At 39.0% G+C, this 22,322-nt stretch overlaps 1 protein-coding gene across 1 annotated transcript in view; it reads right to left on the reverse strand.

The window, feature by feature from the left end:
- LOC116938748 (late secretory pathway protein AVL9 homolog) overlaps positions 1-21,233 on the reverse strand; it is a 31,214-nt gene extending 9,981 nt beyond the window's left edge. Inside the window, exons 1-7 of the mRNA XM_032946331.2 lie at positions 20,812-21,233; positions 13,371-13,491; positions 12,167-12,252; positions 10,925-10,996; positions 7,839-7,928; positions 7,192-7,258; positions 6,725-6,765 (exon numbers count right to left, since the gene is read on the reverse strand). Coding sequence (XP_032802222.1) covers positions 6,725-6,765; positions 7,192-7,258; positions 7,839-7,928; positions 10,925-10,996; positions 12,167-12,252; positions 13,371-13,491; positions 20,812-20,901 — 567 coding nt within the window. The 5' untranslated portion in view covers positions 20,902-21,233. The remainder of the gene's footprint in view (positions 1-6,724; positions 6,766-7,191; positions 7,259-7,838; positions 7,929-10,924; positions 10,997-12,166; positions 12,253-13,370; positions 13,492-20,811) is intronic.
- Positions 21,234-22,322: the final 1,089 nt, after the last annotated feature.

Below are 22,322 nucleotides of genomic sequence, written 5' to 3' on the forward strand. Positions count from 1 at the left end.
TGTTCCCAAAGCAAGGGCTAGTCTCTTCCAATATAGCCACTGCCGACTTCCCCAAAAGTTGGTACTGATCTTATCATCCTAATTAGGGATGATGGGCTGAATGAACCCCTGATCAGAAACCTTCTAAGTGTGTCTCCAGTGCTGCTGTTGTTTTAAACAGTCATATATATGTATATTGCATGTACATTGGTGATGACATTTTTCAGCAAAATAAACATGCTGTAAGGGGCTTTGTTGTTCGATGATCAAGTATCAGAATTAATCCAAGTGCTCTGTAACAATGACTGTTTTAAGCCCCGAGCCAGAGCAATAAATAAGTAATAACACCAGCTCATTCAAAGTGAAACATTACTGAGGGTCTGTTTTTTATGGTCCCTAAATCAACTGAACAGCAGACGTGTTCAGTTGATTTAGTTTTGCTCAGCATTGAGATTCAAATGAAGCCACAAATGTAGTGAAATGATTGTGTGGCAAGAGGCAGCACTCATTAAAAAGGCTAATGAAAAAGCAAATCATCTGCGCAACTGAAAGCCACATCTTTGTCCAAGTCCAAGGTTGTTTCCATTCAGGATATATAATAACGAACGACCTGGCAATATATTCTTGGTTCTTTCGGTAAAAGTCACGTAGAAGGGAAACAATAATAAAAACATAAAACAATAAAATTATCACGACGTTTTGACTGCAACGCAAGCGATCATCATCAGGTGTGAAAACCACAGCAAGAAAATTTGAAAAAAGTGGCGTTTTTTTTTAACGTTAGCACCACGGAGAGCGATTTGGCACTGTGGTTTTCACACCTGATGATGATTGCTTGTGTTGCAGTCGAAACGTCGTGAGAATTTTATTGTTTTATATTTTTATTTTGTTTCCCTTCTACGTGACTTTACCGAAAGAACCAAGAATATGAATCCCCTGCAGTCACGAAAGCTTTAAATCAAAATTTGACCTGGCAATATATATTTTAATGCCTGAAGAAACATTAATTGGAAAATATAAATGTGCAAAAACTAGACACTTTGCAAGAGTAGTAAACACGAGCTGTATAAAGGAATGTGATTCAGGTATTTCCCATTGAACAAAGGAACAAAATGTGTATATATATTTCTTAAAATGAAAAAAATCCTTATATTGAGTATTTTCTCATATTTTAATGGTCAAGGCTATTATGCGATTCTTACTTTTCAAAAGAAGAGAGATATTCAGAACTGCAGGATTTAGACATTGAAACTTTTTGCCTTATATTTGACAAAAGTTAAACAAACTAAAACATTGAGAAATTACTGTACGATGGAAAAATTGGTCAAATGATAAGCATATCTATCTGGACTTAATAGCATTCACGATTTTCATCCAATGTCCAATGGTCTAGAATGCTTAATGACTAAAGCAAAGGATTGGGCTAAAACCCATGCCTGTCCATGAATATTTTAGGAAATGGTTCCTACACACATTCCGTACAACACGCCGACATGCACGCATGCACACACACAGTAAAACATTTAAAAGAAAATGTTGTATTACTTAAAATAACATTCTATGGAAAGCTATATTTAAGTGTCCATTAATATTTTTTAAAACACCTAACAAAATCTGAAGGCGATAGAATTAATGTAAAAGACAGTGCATCGCCTGGGATCATCTACAGTTGCCATTCTCAAAGACTGTTGTTCTCAGGTGCAGCCTCTCGTGACATCTGAGGCCATCACTTGAGATCTCGGGCAACGACTGAAAGCTACCTTTGACAATGTGTTTGTAAATATGATTTATTTGTTGTTGACATTTTGGCTTTGGCAAAATGGCATTTGTACACTGGGAAAGCCCCCCAACAATACGTGTCCTCAGGCTACATCCTTTATGTACATGAAAGAGCATCTCACTTCAGCCTGAATTCATGATTTAACTCAAGAGGTTGTTGTTATTTGTGCTGCACCTCTGTTTTAAACATATGAAACCACTGCACAAAATCATATAACATTGATGTAACAATTATTCTTATTCCAATTTACATATTTTAACTTAGAGAAATTAACTGTCACCACAAAAAAACTGTTGTAGTTATATAAACCTGCAATTATTCATTAATGATCACCACTGTATGTTCAAATATCTCACGATCCATGACAATACTGTAGCTCGGTCCATCCCCTTTCATTCAGACATATTTACACAAGCATAGACTAATAATTCCAAGGCTTACATAAAGATCAACAGAAACAATCAATATCCCTTACTTCCACAAATAAGCACTCCCTTAAGGCTAACTTTAATAAGTCAGACAATTTGACAACTTAAAATTACTCATTTTCATATGGGACACATTTCAAGGCCTATTGGGACAAAAACCTAATATTCAGGTGGAAGTCAATCACAAAGTAGATATATGCATAGGCCTTATTTTTGATGTGCAAATGGATCAAGTAGTAACTAGAAAAACATTTTTACTTGAAAAGTAACATTACTGTACCTTTGAATGTTATGGGGTAGGTGCACTATAAACACTTGATGTTTTAAACATTCCAAAAAGGAATACATTTAATAGTCTATATAGTTTGTTGTCCTTTCCCCGCACGTCCGATTAGCATGGTTGGTTACGTATGGTGTGATAAGTTCAACGTACATACAATCAATACAACTAAATTAATCATGTAAGATCACACCACAAACTACAGAATAGATACGTTTGTGGAAAGAATACATTCACCACGATGGGCACATTGCAATACTTTTCAAATGAGAAGTAACGCACGCACACAATCATCATCATTGCTGATTGGCAGTGGCAACGTGGCCTTATGGTCGCGCGTTCGCTGCTTGTTGCAGGGGCTCGGTTGGAATCCAGCGGCCGTGCACACCATGTGCTTTGCAGTGGTAAGCCATTGTGAGAGTAGGGCCATTGCATGCCAGTATCATGGTTCAAATAAACACATTTACTGAATTGGAATATATACAAGGCAATCATCACCTCCTACTAAGAAAACTTGGAAGACCCTTCCTCAAAAAGTCACTAGTGAGGCTATCCTGCGTTAACAAGGCTAATTACAACACATAATTACACACAAACACCTTCTGCCCGCCTATATTGCCACCATAGAGGGAACATGATAACGCAGGAATGTGAGATCCATAACCATGGTTATAACCGTCATACGCAAACAGGCATCTCCTGATCTAAATACATCACAACAGTCAAATAACACTATGCAGAATATATAGATCTGTACAAAATACAGTTTCCTACCAAAAGTTGTATCTGTTTCCACTCCTGTTTATTATATGTACGTGTGAAGCAGCACATCAATATAGTCTACCTTCTTTGTTTTTCTCTTATTTGGTTCTTTCGGTAAAGTCACGTAGAATGAGAATAAAATAATAAATTGATAAAATGAAATAACACAATAATATTCTACCTTTACACAACACTGCAGTTCAATATAAGTAGCAGCATTTGACTTTCATTTGCAATAGTCATATTATGAACCGTTAAGCAATTTGTCAGTCATTTTTATTTACAGCACAATTATTTATGCAGTAATTATTCATGTGTGTGCAGTATTTAGCTATCTGTAATGCAATTATATCTTGTAAAAGAGACTAATCTCATCTCACGAGCTCTCACCTGGTTAAACTAAATGGACTTGAACCGTGAACTTTGCGCAGTGTGTTGTTAAATCTTAACATTCACTAGGTATTGAAAGTTTCAATTGCACTCACGTTTCTTCAACATGATCAATTAGCAGCTATCAAAATGTTCGGTTGGTGGATCACACAAATATTGTGAAACTCCCTTCATGGCCAGTGAGGTGCCCATACCCTGGCTTACCAGAAAGCAATACAGCAGAATGCAGCCGAATATTAAATCATGTCCCTTCTGTAGGGAATAACATTGTTTTACCCCTCACACACGTGGGTTTTTTTTCCGGGTGTTTAGGTTTCCTTTCTTATGCATAATCACCAATTGGCTAAACACAACTTAATAATATATTGAGGACTGCAGAGCTTGGGCAATTGTTTTTTCTGACTGCTGCATTGAAGCTTGTCTGTGGTTTCTCAGTGCATGTGAGATGCAATTTGTACGAACGACATATAAAACGAAACATTGTATATTTTAAAAGGCAATAGGTATCTTTTGCAATCAAATACTGTACACAAATTATGCACTCTTACAATTGTATTTGGAAAAACCATTAAATATTAGAATATCTAAAACGAGCAGCCCGACGATACACGACCAGGGTCGAGGTGAGAATGGATTGGGGAGACTTGTGAAGTCGGCACGTACGAACCCCGCCAAACGCTGTAGGATGCGGGTGACATCATCACGCATGTACGCATGTGTGGTGATGTTATGTACGAACACTTGGCCGCGTGCCAGGAATCCAGGCAGAAAACCTTTTTCTAAAATAGTATGCAAAAATAATTTGAATCATGTATCTTTTTAAAAGGAAAGTGGAAGTGCTGGGCACAGAACTATAAAAAGTAAACTAGAAACCTCAGTTGCATTCATGGTCATGGGAAAGAATCAGTGGCAAGAAATATATGAAACTGGTCCTGACGATTTACTTCGCGAACTTGCTTTGACCAGCATGGTAAAGTCTATCCAAAAACCCACGTGACTACCACAACATGGGGAAGCATTTATCATGTGTGTAGGACAGCGCTGTCCTACACACATGACTACCACAACATGGGGAAGCATTTATCCAGCGGTGGCTTGACAAAGGAACACACTATTATTATACAGTACAAGCATTTGATGAAAAATTATATGATGACCAGTTGTAAGTCTACAATCAGGACATGTATTGTCCACATAATATTGTCCTAGACCTTAACTGCTGTTACGAATAAATTATTTAACATATCAATAAATTATACATTTTAGACTTATGTTACTACACAGGTAATAATACTGCTCATCAACATAAAACATAACTAATATAGACAAAGCTATGTAAACATACTTTAAGAAAAACTATCCCATGCTTACGTATAAATATAACATAGCTTTCTCCATGAGCAGCATTGACAAAAACATTTTAGCCTCAACTGTTATCACACACAATGCACTCTCTCACCATTTGCAATGCCCCATGCTCCAGTTTATATCATGTTTCAGAGTGTATTGATTTTAGCAACATTGTATTTCTTTGATTAAATTGTTACAAAAAATAAAGAGGCATGTTTCCTGTTCTAAACAAAGTTCAGCCGCATTCCTTTAAGAATTCCAACACATAAAATAGACAAACATGCCCTTTGGTCGAATCATTAAATTTTTTTAAAAATATTTCAGAACAAAGAATTATATTTGTTATGCTACTTAACCTTGAGTGTACAGGGACCAAATACTGTAGCCCAACCGCAATCCATAACAAACATGGATAATATATAAATTTGTGGAATATTTTGTGGATACTTCCGCCAATGCATCCTACCATAGAACTGATGTTTTTTCCCTGTGCCCTTCCTAACACTTATCTACATTAAAACACAATTCATAACGTAAAACTACACCATTACGTCAAAATGGAAACCCAGCGGTCGAGCAATTTATCCCCTTATACATTGAAACCCAGTGTACAATGGGGCAAAAAGCTCAAGACAAATAAATAAGTAAGTATATAAGCACTGTATGTCAGCTGACAGCTTGGCAGGCAGGCAGCTGCCAGGGCAGATCCGTGCAATGTATGAATCCTTCCCGGAGCAGCCCCGTACAAAAGCAGGATTTCCCGTTTTTCACCGACAGCTACACCATTGCCACCATTACCGAACAATCAGCAAAATCTCCCGTGGTACGTGTGCCAGATGCTACCCATGAAATCTGAATAGGGATATCAATTTACGTGTATTATACATCGAGTTCTTCACGGTGCTTGCACGTTAATAATATCAGGCCCCGTTCAACACATGGCTTCTTTCAGTAAAACAAATGTTTCTGTGAAAATGACAATGCCTAAAAAGCGTTTACTCTTTTGGTAGCATGACCTCGTGTCTTATGAAAGCCAATATGCATTCTAATTAAAACACATTATTTGTTGATACTCGTCTGCAGTGGTACACAACCACAACAAATACACTGAACATTAATACATTACTTTTCCTTAGAATAATATATGAGCAACATCGAGGCCTCCATCCGCAATTTGTAACATCAGCACTTCCCCTTGCATTTTCCATAAATGTGCCTCTGCACTGCTCAAGAGGTTAACGCCACAATACCTTTATTATGCGCTCTAACATACAGCAAACCTTTGAATGCCAGCACAACATTTATACTTACGATACAAACGCTTAATAAGATTGCAATCATTACATATTCTGAGGCAAAAAGGTACGAGCAAAAGCATAAATACATTGGGGCAATAATTGGAGAGCAATGAGAGAGGTCCATGTTTTTACATCCTGGATCCAGGTGGACCCACAATCACCACTTATTCCACCCAAAAGGCTCACTCTTAGGAGGCTTTTTTAATTTATAGTCACTCCTCCTCCAATATTCAGGCCTATGCTTCATAAAAATTTGGGCCTTGCTTGCCACATAACATAAGCTCTGTTGGAGGACGTGTACAAATGTCACCACCATGTATGATCCCGACGTTGACAAAGCTGTACAGCTTCGCTGCTGCGAGTTGCACACCATGCCTTTTCAAACAACAGCTGTTAAACAAAGAGCAGCGACAGCGAGATGTAAGAGAAAGGCAACACCGTATCGGTGCTGCTTTACCTTGTGCTTGAAACGCAACACCAGATCACGTGCAGACAGACCTACAACAGGTATAGCAGGGACAACCTTTTGTCAACTTAAATTACCAATTAAAGAGCAGAACAGCAAGAGAACACCACACGCCCATTATCAATGGATGCCTAGATTACATTTATTTCCAATATTTATACTTATTTCTTTGGTGATGTATTTACACTACAGTATATATGCACGAAAACAGGCTAAGCCATGTGGTTATGGGATATGTTATATTTAAAGGAGCTTAAGGATTGGTGTACTGTACGCACCTATTAAAGTGGTTGCTATGGTAAAACACCTGCTGTATTCAATATAGTTTATACCCATAAACTATATAAGCTAAGCAGGTGAGTGACAATGTATGCATTCCGTAAGATAACGTATTAATCCTTCAGAGGCCTGTAATAAGGGTAAACAAAGCGCCAGAAAAAGTAAAAGCTTTGACTCACCTAGGAACGCTTGGGAGCCTTCCAACAGGCTTCCCTTGAGGGAGCTGTTCACATGGTCGTACAACTCCTACAGCATGAAACAATACAGCCTTGCATAACCAAAATGTAGAGTGCAGCAGTGTGGTGTTACGTACGATGCTGAGCACTGTAGATCCTTGTATATCATTTCTATCAGGGTCTCACGTTTTCAGCAAAACATTATAGAACCAGTAACATATTACAGTACAGGTTAAAATATTTTATTATCATCTTAATCGTTAAAATAATATAAAAATGTTAAAATTTTATTTACATAGTGATTTTATAAAGATGCCAGTTAAAATAATTTATCCATAATAAAGGTTTTGGGTTAGATTACCTAAATATAAATGTGTTTGTCACGCAAAAAACACATGCGAATTATTTACACCAAAAGTATACATGAAGACTATTCAACATTTGTGACAGATTGCGTAGCTTGTGTAAATTCCCAGTATTAGTGAGCTAATGATGCATGCATGAAAAACATGAGAATGTAACGATGCAAAGTTTACCATACATTTTTTATGCGGTAAAAGTAGATCCGCTCGCAAATGTTGGTTTCAGAATGTTGTTTACTTATTTAGGAACAATAACACTGAGGCGATGTAGCCACAGCAATCACCTACCTTGAGGATTGAAATCTGAGAAAAATCCTTCTCTTCGAAATAGGCATGCGTAATGAGCTGCAGCTTTGCTTGCAGCAGACCAAACAGTGGCTGAACGACATAAAAACAATCATAGTGACATATTGACACGTTAGTCCACAGCTAGTGCTGTAGGTCAAAGTGGGCATTAAGCTAAACATGCGTACTGTTATCACCTTTAGCTAACTTATCAACGTTTAACTGAGGTTTTTATCTCACTTGTAATCATAATTTTTCCGACATAGAACTGCCAGATTGTAGTTAGAATACACATCCACTTGCCATCTGCTTAAAATGCATCCTGCTGCATATAAATGATCACCACTGTTTAAATTGTCCATGTAATTCATATGAAACATCAACCCACATTAACATAAAGTTTTTAAACCCGGAATTGTCAATTTCCTTTTCAAGGCACGATTATGTTAATACAATCTTGGGAATTAATATTATTACTATGGGTTTGAAAAAAACACAAAATTAAGAGTTTAATACGTAGGCTTTCGCGACTAATATAATTCATAATACAGGTTTTTTTTGTTAGATCGCGTAAATATGTGTCGTTAAACCCGCCACTACCCTACACAGCCAATAAGTAAGGTTTGTCACGTAAACAGAACATGCCAATTCGTTACAAGTACAGCATACCGGTGTGTTGGAGAGCCAAGCCACAACATTTACAATCTGAGTATTCAGATTATAGAAAATAAACAGCAAAACAGTCCTGTACTCATTTCATCTAAATCCCCAACACCAGTAAGCAATGTATACCAGTTACCAGGGTAGGGCAAGTTGCTGTGAATATCTTATTTGAGAAAGCAGTATTGCATATCACTAACAAGGATTACAATGCAAATCTTGAACCTTGGTTTGTTATATATTTTATAGCATAAGGGCAACTATAAAATACACAGCTTTGGAAGAATATAATGTTCATAACTAAGGATGGAATGTATTAAGTTGCAAAACCATTATTATTCAGGAGTAAAGAATATATGGTTTAAGACGTTTTATCATCTATAAGGAAATTTATAGCTACGTATAATTCCCCCTATGATGAGGATGACTAATTTGTTATCTATCAATGTAACTTACTACCTCCTGCGATTAGCATCAGCTGTCATATAACTGAATGTTATTAAACACAAAAAGACATGTTTAGGCATATAATTTCCAGCACAATTAAATTACCGTACATTAAATTAATGTAAACCACTGCATTATATCTAAAAAGTGCTGTTGAAGCATGGCAACCTCACACCTGGTAATATTTGTCCAATGTAAATATTATCAAGTAATGCATTGAAATAATTATCAAATGTTATGGTCCAGTATGAATTTATTAAATTCGCTTAATCAGTTCTATACAAACACTTAAATGTAAAAAAGATTTCATAATTTCAATAAGCCCAATAATACTCTTTGGTTCTTTCGGTAAAGTCACGTCGGTAGAAAAATAAAATAATAATAATAATAATATATCACGACGTTTCGATCGCAACACAAGCGGTCGTCCTCAGGTTGAAAAAATAATCCAGCAGTTAATGTCATGTCTATTGAGTTGCATTGCCCTGTTGGGTGCCTCTGCATTAACGGGCTGGGGTTTCACTAACATGGCCACCTCTGCTCCCTTAGCCTCGATGTATCGATGGTTCTGGCTGTGTGTCTCACTGGCGCGACCACCGTTGCTGTGGTTCTCTTGCGTGGACGCGCTTGCCTCTCACAGCGCAGTTGGCAGCGCCGCAGCAGCTTGTGTTACACAAAGACATGACATTAACTTGCTAACCCCCCTTATCTATATGCCTAATCTCTCCCATTAACACAGCTGACGTGCTTGCGTGCGGGGATGGAATTCCTTTCCAACTCAGACCCCGCCTGCTTGCCCTTCGCCACATATATAACCTCTTGCTGTAACAGCTCTTTCCTGGTTCAGCAGTTCCACTGCTGGGTTATTTTTTTCCGCCTGAGGACGACCGCTTGTGTTGCTATCGAAACGTCATGATATATTATTATTTTTCTACCTTCGTAACTTTACCAAAAGAACCAAAAAGTATGGATTCCTGCAGTCACGAAAGCTTCACATCTAGGAAGCCCAATAATGTTTACAGACTTATTTAGGTCAACATTAAGTATGAATGTGTGCCAAATCTTGAGTGTTTTTCTCAGACACCTACATTTGATTATCTTAAAGCCATCTTAATCAATATGATCTCTCACTCATTTGCATGCTTTATTCTTTTCAAATGTTCCTACTTATGATACCATAGGAAACCTCTTGTCTATCATTATCAATATGTAACAGGTCATTATACGTCTCCGAATTATTTCACCAAGTGGAGAATGGTTAGAAATGTAGAGCCATTTTGTGATGTTGTACATGGTTCAAGTATTTTCCTTTGAGAAGACAATACCATAATTAGTGTCCCAAAAAAGCACCTACATAATTTGTATCTGTCCTGTTTAGGCGTTATTCAGATGTCTGCTTGGTATTTAAATTCACGTAACAAACGACAGTAATTGCTATGAACATTATAAATACACCACTGTTAATAATAACTTAGACAAAGGTGTGAAAATCTGAAAGATTCTTGCTGCTTTATTTTTATAACATTTTTTGTCAATTCTAAACAGTCCTCTCAATTTTGACCACAAATCATTCACAAAACTATTATAATACAGTGTGCATACATTTTAGACACACTGAAAGAAGTATTTAATCTATTGCTTTTGCATGAGCAGGCATGTATCATCCCAAAAAGTAAAATCAATTACCCGAGTCTCACCATACAGCAAACCAACTCCTGCTGCGTGTTGTTATTTTCACAATGTAAAATAATGTTACCCAAAACCAAAGGAATACAAAAAATACAACTCTTTCATACTCTAAGAGAATGCACATACAAATAAACCAAATGGAGTTTTGTTTTCGTACATTATTGAAAAAAAATATGACCTTCTAAAGGCTGACATTTAATGGAAAGAGCAAAGTTAGTAGCTGGAAAGCACTCATCTTCCAGGAGAGTTTCTCGTACACCTCTCACCTACACTGCATCAAAATTTCCACTTACCGTGTTGCTGAGCACACAGACACTCTTCTGCACCGTCTCCCTGGTCACATCTGCTTCACGGACTTTCAGTGTCTGTGTAAATGAACACACTGTTATTTAGAAATGTATTACTGCATATAGACTGCATAGAGATTGCTTCTCTATTCCGAAAGCTACCCAAACAATTCAATGATGGAAATGTCATACTTTGATTAAATTGCAAAATTTCCATTTTTGGATTTTGCAAATCTGATGTTTGTTTTTGCACTCTTCAAAACCTCCAGATGAAAACTTTCAGAAGCTGAGGTTCAATGCACCTTTTGCCTTCTAATTTTGTGAGACCCACATTTTTTTGGCAGACCAAAAGTGTTAAATGTTCGGATTTCTCTAGTTACAAGCATAGAATCAACTATATTTCTGTCAATTGTCAGCTTTCATTAACAAGATTTAAATTTCAATTAGTCACTCAATTCAGCATATATATTGGATGAAACATGATATTATTTAAACGGACATACTATTCAAAGAACAAAACAAACTGGCAGCAATGCTTGAGCATATTAATATATATAATAGCAAGCCAAAAATATACTACTTCAACAGTTTAATGCACAATAAGCCAACTTAAATTTACAAGACTAGAATTTCAGTGGCCTATGGCCGCCTTATTCTAGCTCCTGTGGAGGGCTTGTCGATACTTTACGCCTCACCCGTCGTCCCCCTAAATCTGGGGGGGATCCACTTTCTATAACTTTTTGATTCAGGGCTTCTGAAAGGCTCTCATAATTTAGTTGACGTACAAATGGAATGCTGGGCTATAAAAGATGAAGCACACAATGAGAAATGGTGTTACAATACATACGATGTGTGTATAGAATATCTGCAAAAGTAATCTTCTGTATTGGATGCTATATCAATCATTTTGGCTTGTACGATCCCAACAAGTCTGATACGTTGCACTTAATGTGGTGAGCAATAGGGTTTCTTAACAATAAACAACATTTATGTTCACTGTATTTAAGGCTGCTAAAACACACTAGCATAGATTGGATGAGAAATGAATTCCAATTTTATATATTCTGGACTTGCAATGGTATTTTTCTAAAGCTTGTTTTTGTAAATTAGAAGTGAGGCATTTAGCTGCCAGCACTGATGAATGTTGTACTGAAGCACATGCCTCATGTAAAAAATGTAAGTATGCTATTTGGTACCAGAATATATCGTGCACAAGATGTTTTTTTAGCAATTCTCATTTCTACTAACCTTTGCTTCAATCTGCTTGTAGCAGGAAACACCGTACACCGTTCCTTTCTCTCCGTCACGTGCAGGAAGTAGGAAAAACACCGTGTCTGTGGAAAATATCACCATACCCTAAGTGTGTATTCTGGTAGTTTATTTACAAACATCATTTACGTGACTTTAAATTTTATAGTTTGGTTTCCAGAGCTGCAGACTTCTCATCAGAAAACACCTGCTATACTCGTATCGATGTACGAGGTTGTTATTTCCAGGTAAAATTGGCACTGAAAGTAATGATGTTTGCTTACTGTAGGCTGAGAATCCATTTACGCTTCCTTAAATGATCCTCGCTGGGTTTAACATAATGATGGCCAGGTTTATCCAGTAGATTTCATTTATATGTTGATCGTTTTCAGTGTAGTTTTAGCAGGTTATATATTTGCCCACTTGAAGGGAACACTTAAACCCCACTTCACCCTTTTTGGTTCCACACTACTGGGAAGAAATTATTTCCATTCATGAACAGGCATTACACTAATACATGTTTTCTAATGGACCCACTTGACCAGCACTTTAGAAAACCTGGGCTGCCTCTTTGATGCTACAACGTACAGAACACATTATTTACATTCATTAAAACACATTACATTTATAAATGAGCCCCACACATTCAATAAATAATTAACCACATTCACGATACAAAATGAAAAGGTGTTGACTGTTACCGTGGCACTATATAAACGGGGATCTGCCGTGATGCAATTGGAGAGCACAATCTTCTGGCACAACAAGTTTCTTAAAATCCTTCCATGACTCCACCAAGCAGTATAAATGGGTACACCACAAAGGGTCAATCAGCAGGTTTGTGTGTGGTGGGGTAAAGTGTGAGTACTCCCACCTCTTGCAACACATCTTATCAGTGTGGAAGAACAGAGCCCCTAGTGCTCCTTCAGCTAGCAGTCACGTGAGCAAGCAATTGCAAGGCTGCACTGTTACCTTTTACTACACAAATAAAGCTCTAGCAAGTGTATTTTTAGTTCAATTGACAGTGTAAACTCTCCAATGGACACCCATTGAATTGCATTATGCATTCAATAATTTGAACATGTCGTGTGCAAGACAACGCTGTTAAAATCAGTGCTGCATGATGCAGTCACAGCCTCATTAGGGGTTAATAAATGCTGCACATGTTAAAGGCACGGTAGTAGAGACACAGTGTGGCCCTCACCCTCCTGGAAGTTGTGAGCTCCATCTGGTAGCGCAAGGAAGGGCAGGTACTTCCACTCCTCGGGTAGGCTGTGGCTGTCATGCCCCTCTTTCTCCAGCAAAGGCGGATACGAGAACTCCACCTGCACCAGCAGAGAGATATGCGGCACCGTCTCTACATCGTCTTGGAAATGCGCGTCTGACACGGGCCAAAAAGCAATATTTAACTCTGGCCAATGCCGTTGATGCCACCACACCATGCTATCACTTTCTTCCATCACTGAGATTACATATCTGTTGCAAAGCCGACACCTGTGCTCAAAAGGTACGCTATTAGAGTGAATTTACACCATTTGGCTTTCGTTGTGGCGCTCTCGTAATCCATCCCAATGTCTGTCTCAGAAAACACCCTTCATCAATTCTGCAACCTCCTCTATTTACATTGGTGCATATTGCTTGTACAGATAAAGAGTACCAAGCTGAATTCAACACGAAATTAATCTTGCAAACTTCTGAGAGCGCGTGTAAGATTTTAACCATAACTGTCTAACACAACTATATTATTTTAAAATATCACATTTACTTTTCACTTTAGGTGCACATTGATACAAAATTGAATTCAACTGCAAAATTGCACACTGCCAAGTCAGTCCACTGCAGGGAAACTCAGATATCTTGAACACATTTCGAGTTTAAAATGTTAGAATCCTCTATGCAAGTCCAGGACTGATTTTTATACACGACCAGGCTTCTGAAAAAAATACATTATTTCCAGTTTTTCCTTTTCTACGCAAAATGTCATCGTTACACATGGCAGCATTTCATATAAACTCGAGCTTGTTTGCAGTATACACAATAACATTTCATTCTATGCATTTATTTTGAAAGATGCCACCAAAACAAAATATGGATTTCAAAACAACCTATCTATACACGCATGTGTCCTACAAAAATAAACCGATTATGTTATTTAAAGTAATGCAATGTCTACATAAAAAAATAAATACTACACTCCAATGTATCAACCTTTTTTAGTATCGAATTGTTTTCTTTCAACTTATACAATTAAAAAGGAAACAATGAGTACAATATATGAAACATCTAATTGAGAAAAAGAGATGTGTGCAAATCTTCTATGAGGAGGGACTGTAGCGGGCTCTGCATATATTTTTGCCATTTTTTCTTCAGCATGTGAAAACATGGTAAACTCTGCATGTTTCCTGCAGATATATGTAATGGTGTAATTATTCCGATAAGCACACATAATATGGTAGACTCCTTATAGACCATCCTTTTTTATCAAGATATTTTACCCGATTGATCCCTTGTTATAGAACATTTCGCTTGCAAGGGTTGTACAAGTGCATACATGTATGCTGAACTTCTTGCGTACCGTATAAAGCCAACCGTGCTATTCAGAGGTGCGGGGGAAGGACCACAAATGTGGAAAATTTGTATTTATGTGCATTCACCTGTAGTCAATTTATTGTCATCAAATGAATATTTCAACTTGCTGAAACAAAATTTTGATTTAAAGCTTTCGTGACTGCAGAGATTCATATTCTTGATTCTTTCGGTAAAGTCACGTAGAAGGGAAACAATAAAATAAAAATATAAAACAATAAAATTATCACGACGGTTCGACTGCAACACAAGCAATCATCATCAGGTGTGAAAACCACAGTAAGAAAATTTGAAAAAAGTGGCGTTTTTTTAACGTTAGCACCACGGAGAGCGATTTGGCATGGTAGGGTGTAATGACATAAAATGTCACTTTATAAAGGGCAGGGCCAGTATCCCGAGTTAAAAAAAGGAGGACCACTAACTTTAATGACTTATTCAGCACATTTATTCTCCAGCAGGTCACATTCCACTACTTTGCAACAGTAATATTCAGCCCCTCTGTGTATATTGTGGTCATTATGTCACCTGGACCAATATATGACCATTCCAGATTCTCATAAAATACATTACCTGGAGAAATTTACTTATATGATTTTGACCAACATTACAGGTGCCTTCTGGGATGACCCTTCAAAAATGTGATCTTTGACCTTGACATTACAACTCATTAACCAAGTATTGTATTTTAAATAACCATTTAAGTGTATTATATCCAAGTAAGAGGCTTGACAAAAAGCATATGGACAATTTTTTACCTATTATTTCATTAATGTATTCAGAATTTAGCTATTAATCTCAGATACTAAACGGCAACAATTAGAAAGGAACTTTTTTTGCATGTCCACGATTTTCAAAGGATAAAACCTACAACCGAAACGCTAGTTTTTCTACAGTGGGCTATTTAGAATGGGGAGCTAAAAGGATGGTGCCCTACAGTACATATTTTCCAAACTAAATGTGTTCAATAATGTACAAGAGAAAATTTCAAAATAAAACATCTTCATGAGCTTACTTGGTGACATAGTGAAAAAAGACCACATTTTTCCCTTGAGCATCTTTAATATGGTATTAATTTCACACGTGTTACACACAATGGCGGAGCCAGGATTTTCAGGTGGGGGGGGGGCAACCCCTCCAGCAATGAAAAATGGTAGACGTTGTTAGTAAGTAAAGACTTGTCCCTTGCTTTTTATTCGACGCGTGTGCGGCGATGGCACAGCCATCGATCGAGGGTCGAATTTGAACCGCGTTGTGTGATCGGCATCGCGCTCGCTGAAGGTGTTGATGCCTTCAGGGAAGTCGTGTCCTGTATACGCAACTGCGCAAAATTCTGAGAGTCACTTACAACTGCTTTTCCGTTACTTATTGCCAATTATGGACTCAAACTATTGTCCTATCATCTCATAGAGTGCCTGGCACGTAATAATATGCGACACAGTGGCAGTGGGGGTCGCAGAATGCCGATTTATTACTAATAAACCCCAGTGATCCGATCGAAATAAGGGATTTCGATCGGATCATTGGGGGGGGGGGGGGGCACGTGCCACCCCACACAATCACTTCTGAATTAAAACATATGTAAAATTATGCAATTTTTGGTGAAGATCACGTATTATTACAGCCTAACATTACACTAAGGCTGCTTAATGAAAGGCGCACGGATGTTTTTAATTAATTAGCGATTAACTTGTCAATTGTAAAAGGGTTTTTTTACCCAATTCATGAGCATAATAAATGGACCTTTAATAACTCATAATTAATTATTTGACAGCAATATATTTCCTATTCATCATCCTGAAATAACATAACTCAAGTGTTATTTTACTCCACACTGCTTCTAATACATAACAATAGCTTTGAAAAGTGAGAAGCGTGAAAGGCTTTCACTCTTTCATGTGCTAATTGTAAGAGTAAGACTTTAGTCAACTCCATATTTTTATTGGTAAACATATAACAGTTTTAATTTTCAAAACCTTTGTAAAATAGGTCTAAAGTGGACTTTGGAAAGATCTAAAAATAGGCATGGTATGAAAATACGTTGAGACGAGTTAATAGGAACATTTTTCCACATTGCAAATGGTTTTAACACTGAATAGTGACTGGACACGGAACCTCCAGGGAAAAAAATGTTTCAGGCCAAACAAGTCCAGCACCTGAGCACGAACTTTGGTCACACTTCCTTTAATTAAAACTACATTCAATTGCTTGATTTACTCAATTGTTAAGCATATGCAATATATATGGCTGTTCGTATTTATTTTTCAAGACCAGATTTGTATGTGAACGTAACGTAATAAAATTATTGCCATTCGAAGGACAAACTGCAGCAAAATTCATGTGCAGAAGACTAATACGCTCGAGCAGTTTCTGTCATGTGTAGACAATTTAAATAGCCGGCTGCTTCGTTGTTGGAGTGCTAAATTGGGGATAATCAACAGACATAATTGGGTCCCCTCACATTAACTCCAATGGCCTCACCTGACACCGAGAATCCTGACTTGTAAGTACTCTCCAAATGAATTCCCACAAAAGCTCAGGGTTAAAGGTGTTGCCAAAAATTATAAACATGCACCATGCCCTCCTGGCAACATACTCTGAGCAGGAGGGCTAATGATTGGCCACAAAAATCAATATCAGGCTATTAGAACTTGATTCCCTCGAGACATATGCTTACTACTGCCAACAGACCACAGAATGGGTCCTAAGGCATACATATATGCAGACTGAGCAATCCAGTTAGATTTACCCGAGTCAAAACATTATTTCACTACAAACTAGATGATATATTGAATTGGCCAAACAAGGTAAATATTTAGTTTTATGTTTACACGTCTCATACTGAGACTAAATAGCAGTACCTTATAATAAAAGATGGCATTGGACTTGACCTCAGTTAAACCCAAGCCAGAAACCACGTACCTTGAATTTACAAAATATTGATCCATATGTTTGCCTAATTACATTTCTGCTTCAAAGGTATCTGGAAGCACCTGCTTTATGTACAAAACATAACCAAACTTACTTTCACACAATTCGATGTCCTCACATATGCAGTACAGCATGTGCTTACTGTATATTTACAAAAGTACTGAAATAATCCCCATTCATGGTCTTTAGGATGACCACAATGCACTTGTTCACCGTCTTGACACATCACAGCCTGATACCCCACCTGCCACTTTTATCTATCCATTGCAATGGTGACATAGCCAAGCGGTGGTTGTTGTTGAACTTCAGTGCAAAAACCGGCAGTTAGCATTGGTTATTACTGCGGGGTGTATTAACAATAAAATACGCACAGTCTGCCTCACAGTAGAAGTGAAAAGGGTCCCCTGTCTTTTGAAATACGGAGGTCATGGTGTGCTAGCAGGCGTCGTAGCATAAATTTGCCAAATTCCAAAAATTACCTGCAAATGACTCGATTCTGATTATACATAGAAACTTGGCCCTATATTGTCAAACTACTGCAGACTTGGTAATGGCTTTGCACTATGAGAATGACAAATACCAAATGTATTCAATATTACATTTAGCACTTGCAGAACAGTACAGTAGACTGAAGGTAATTATTTAAGTGTTAAGCAACCTGGGCTGAGAGTGTATTATACATGACATTTGTGATTCTACGACCCTGGTAAATGTAATGGTAACACGTGGTTTGACGTCTTAATTTATCTGTACAGCACATTTTAATCGTGAATGTACCATTATGCATGTACTGTCAAATTTTCGTACGAAACATCAAGGTCGATGGAGCAAATAATTATAGCACCAACATGTTCAGACTCAAACTTGCAGGCAAACTGAGTAAATAAAATGGTTATGTTCACTTAGTGTTTCTGTTAACTTACCATCTGCTACATTCTTTCCTCTCAGTAAATAAAACCGCCATTACAACAAGGGCTCGCGTTTTTACACAGTCAGCAATTTAAAATCCATGCGACAAAAGCAACATTCCACACTAGCACATTATAAATATTAAGAAAATCTCATGCTGTTTTTGATTCAATGCCATTCATAACGAATGCTCAAGTGGAAAAAAAACAGAATGTGTTAAGTTGCGTTCCAGTGTTGACATCTGTACTTGACCTGAAAATCATTATACTCTCAAATAGGCATGAAATATATTTAAACAATAATGAATTGTCAGGATAGGACATGTAAGGTGAGCAAAGTGGGATATAATGGACACCCCCTCCCCATGGGACGACACACATAGCTCGTCAGCTCCATTTATTGTACAACCCTAACAGGAATAATCTGCAAATGTTTCGCCATGAGATCAACTTAAAGTGCGGAAGCAAAATGGATTGTGGCATCCCAACACCAGATGAGTGATGGAATTGATGGAGAGGCCTTCATCTGGCAGTGGGTGGATCACGGCTAATGTTGACAATGATGATCTTTTAATCGAATGGGATTTGTATCAACCAATAAAATTACATGATGGGCCACAGAGTAAGAGAAACTGTTCATGTGGGATAGCCACGTGGGTTGCCAAACTGGTTCCTCAAGTTTACAATGGATACAAACGCAACACCACCTTGCGTCATGTATTCTCAAGAGATAGATAATTATCGGGCGAGCTTTACACGTGGCAATTAAGTTGCAAGTGAGATAAACAATGCTTGTAAAAAAGGGTGTAGATAGAGACCGGTGAGTGGGAGAACACAGTTGTTACAATGAGACGCTGCTTGGTCCAAGGGGCAGCGGAGTCAATAGATACCCGACTGAGGCAGGGTTCTTGAAAGGAGCATTTTATTGGGACTGTAACTAAATAATAGTGGTTTTGGTATATGGGGTTAAAGGAACAGGGAACAAGGGAGTCTGGAGAAGAGGTCAGCCGGTCGAGCAGGCCATGAAGAGACTTGCACGAAATAAAAGAATCCTGAATCGTTTGGAAAGGAGATTAAGCAGAGGGACAGGGAAGAGTGACCAGAGTGGGATTCAGTTTTACCCGATACAAGTACCCGAGGCATTAGAAAGGGGCCCATGGACGGTGGATGCAGAGAGCATGATAAAGGAGGATGTTGGGATATTGGATGGATATGCGGGACCCTCAATGGAGTGGACGGAAAAGATGATGCGAAAGATTACGGGATATCGGCGAGAAGGTAGTGAGTGGGTGGAAGGCGATGAAGGGATTTGGTGAAGGAACGGGTTAATGATGTAGGTGGTGGTAATGACACAAGTAAAGTAGGTAATTGATCACGAGTTAGAAACAGTTGTGGGTAATGAGGTTATTGGTTTATAAGCAAGGAAGTCCATTAAGGGTAATCGGCAATAAGCATAATTTTTGAAAGTGGCACCAGTTTTTGGCCATTCTAATGGTGGTTGCTGGTCTAACCAAGCTTGTGAGTAAATATGGTGACGGCGGGTTATCATACGAATGGCTGTCTGGTTAAATTGGTTATGTGTTGAATGGGTAACAAACAAGCAGCGATGAGGGAAAGCCTCACCTCGCAGGTTTTTTGGTGGTGATCAATTGTGATGTGGTGGATTTTATAGATACGTATGCAGAATGGGTGACGGGAGGTAAATCATCATGGGCAATGAAGCCAATGAAGGCGCTCACCTGGTCCCGCCTTAAGGTGGACGCTAACTTTTCACAGGGCGATCATTAAAATCGTCACGGAGCGATGGTTTGTATAGGTGATGTTGTTGTTGAACGGTAATGTGCAATCGCCGCTAACCAAGCAAACGTGGCCAAGGGGCACTCTCGCCGACGATAAAATCTCGTGGTGGATTGAAACATGCGACTGCGGTGACCATGAACATCGGGGACACGGATGAATCGTTTAAATGTGCGACGCCGGCTGACGGGTCAGGCTGGCAACGAGAGGCCCTTCTCGCGATGACGGACGGCGCATAGACGATGGCAATGAGTTACACGCGTGCCGAGTTTTGAATGAGCGACGGCTTCTTGAAAAGGTGTTTAAATGAAAGGGTGTTTCGTCTTGAATGGGCGACGGGGGTTCGCATGGTTGGGTCAACAGCGCCCTGAGCGTTAACGGAGGCGACACGACGCGGGCGACAGGAGAGCCGAGGCCCTTACTCACCTGGCAGCCCTTCTTGTGGTGGAAGCCCACCACGGCTACGTGCAACACGGGCCCCCCCTTCGACTCATCTTTGACCACGGACGCCTCCATTTGGCCCGTTAATGTCTCCCCCCCACCGCTCCACCCACCCACCTCTCGCTCCCGCCGACCGCAGAAAACAACAAAAAAAAGACCACGACCCGGCGACTTAGCAAGTCGCCATCGCGCGCCCGAGTGCCGGTGGTCGGTGAACCTGGCGAGAGAGAACGCCGCGGTTATAAAGAAACAAAAAAATTTGTTTGCAAGTGCGTCCCCCAAAACCACCACCGCTCTCCTATCGCGTCAACACGGGGACGTGCCCGCCGCCCCACGTGACACCCGGGCGCGTTCCGCGTTACGTCACCACGTGTGTGTGTGTCTGTGTCTCTCTCCCACACCGTCACCGGACCAACATTGCGTCACTTTCATCACGAGATGATGTCATCTCGCGACGGTCGTGCCGCTCGCGCGCGGGCTGTGTGAAGAACGTCATCGGAGATGGTTTACAGTTGTGGAGTGACGTCACAGTCTAGGCCATTGCCCATCGCTTTACTATGTGAATGGCCTTCTTTGGTTCTTTCGGTAAAGTCACGTAGAATGAGAATAAAATAATAAAATTCTACGTGACTTTATCGAAAGAACCAAAGAAGATGAATCCTTACAGTCACGAAAGCTTTCAATCGAAATTTATGTGAATGACGTCACAGCACAGGCATTGCCTATGGATTTACTATGTGGATGACGTCAAATGTCAAGCCATTGCCCATGGCTTTACGGCTGTGAGTGATGTCACAGTCCAGGCCATTGCCCATGGCTTTACTGTGAGTGACGTCACAGCCCAGGCTTTGCCGATGGATTTACTATGTGAGTGACGTTATCGTCAAGACATTGCCCATGGCTTTACGATGTGATGTCACTGTCCAAGCATTACCCATGCCTCTACTATGTGAATGACGTCTATACCCAGGCATTGCCCATGGATTTTCTATGTGAGTGACGTCTGCGGCCAGGAGTTGCCCATATGGCCCATTAATGAATATGTAATGGGATTCATAATGAAATTGGCTATGACTAACACACTGCAATAGTTGTACATTCAGTATTGATTGCGTTGTTGGGCAATCTGTGTAGTTATTTGCAGACGATTATTGTTTCTATAAGCCAAAGCTAATGGTTCTCAGATGAAGACTTTGCAAGATTTGAGTATTGGTCACGTATACTGAGCTGATGAGTCCTAATACGCATGAAATTGTCCACATGCAACTGTCTATCAGTGCATCACTGCTGCTATCAGTTGTTCACATTTATTCAAGTAAAAAAAATGTAATTTTGAACACTATACATTGAATTTGAACTTACACTACACAGAATGTGGTGATTATGGAATCTCTGGCTTTCCTATCTTGTATGGCATTGACCTGATGCTATTCGCGTTGAGATGGAGGAAAGCTATTCGTCCTGTATTGCATTCAAGACACGGGCGACCAAAGCTA

The sequence above is a fragment of the Petromyzon marinus genome, chromosome 4 (assembly GCF_048934315.1).
Source record: "Petromyzon marinus isolate PM22_M1 ecotype Great Lakes invasive population chromosome 4, UKy_Petmar_22M1.pri1.0, whole genome shotgun sequence".
NCBI classification, from domain to species: Eukaryota; Metazoa; Chordata; class Hyperoartia; order Petromyzontiformes; family Petromyzontidae; genus Petromyzon; species Petromyzon marinus.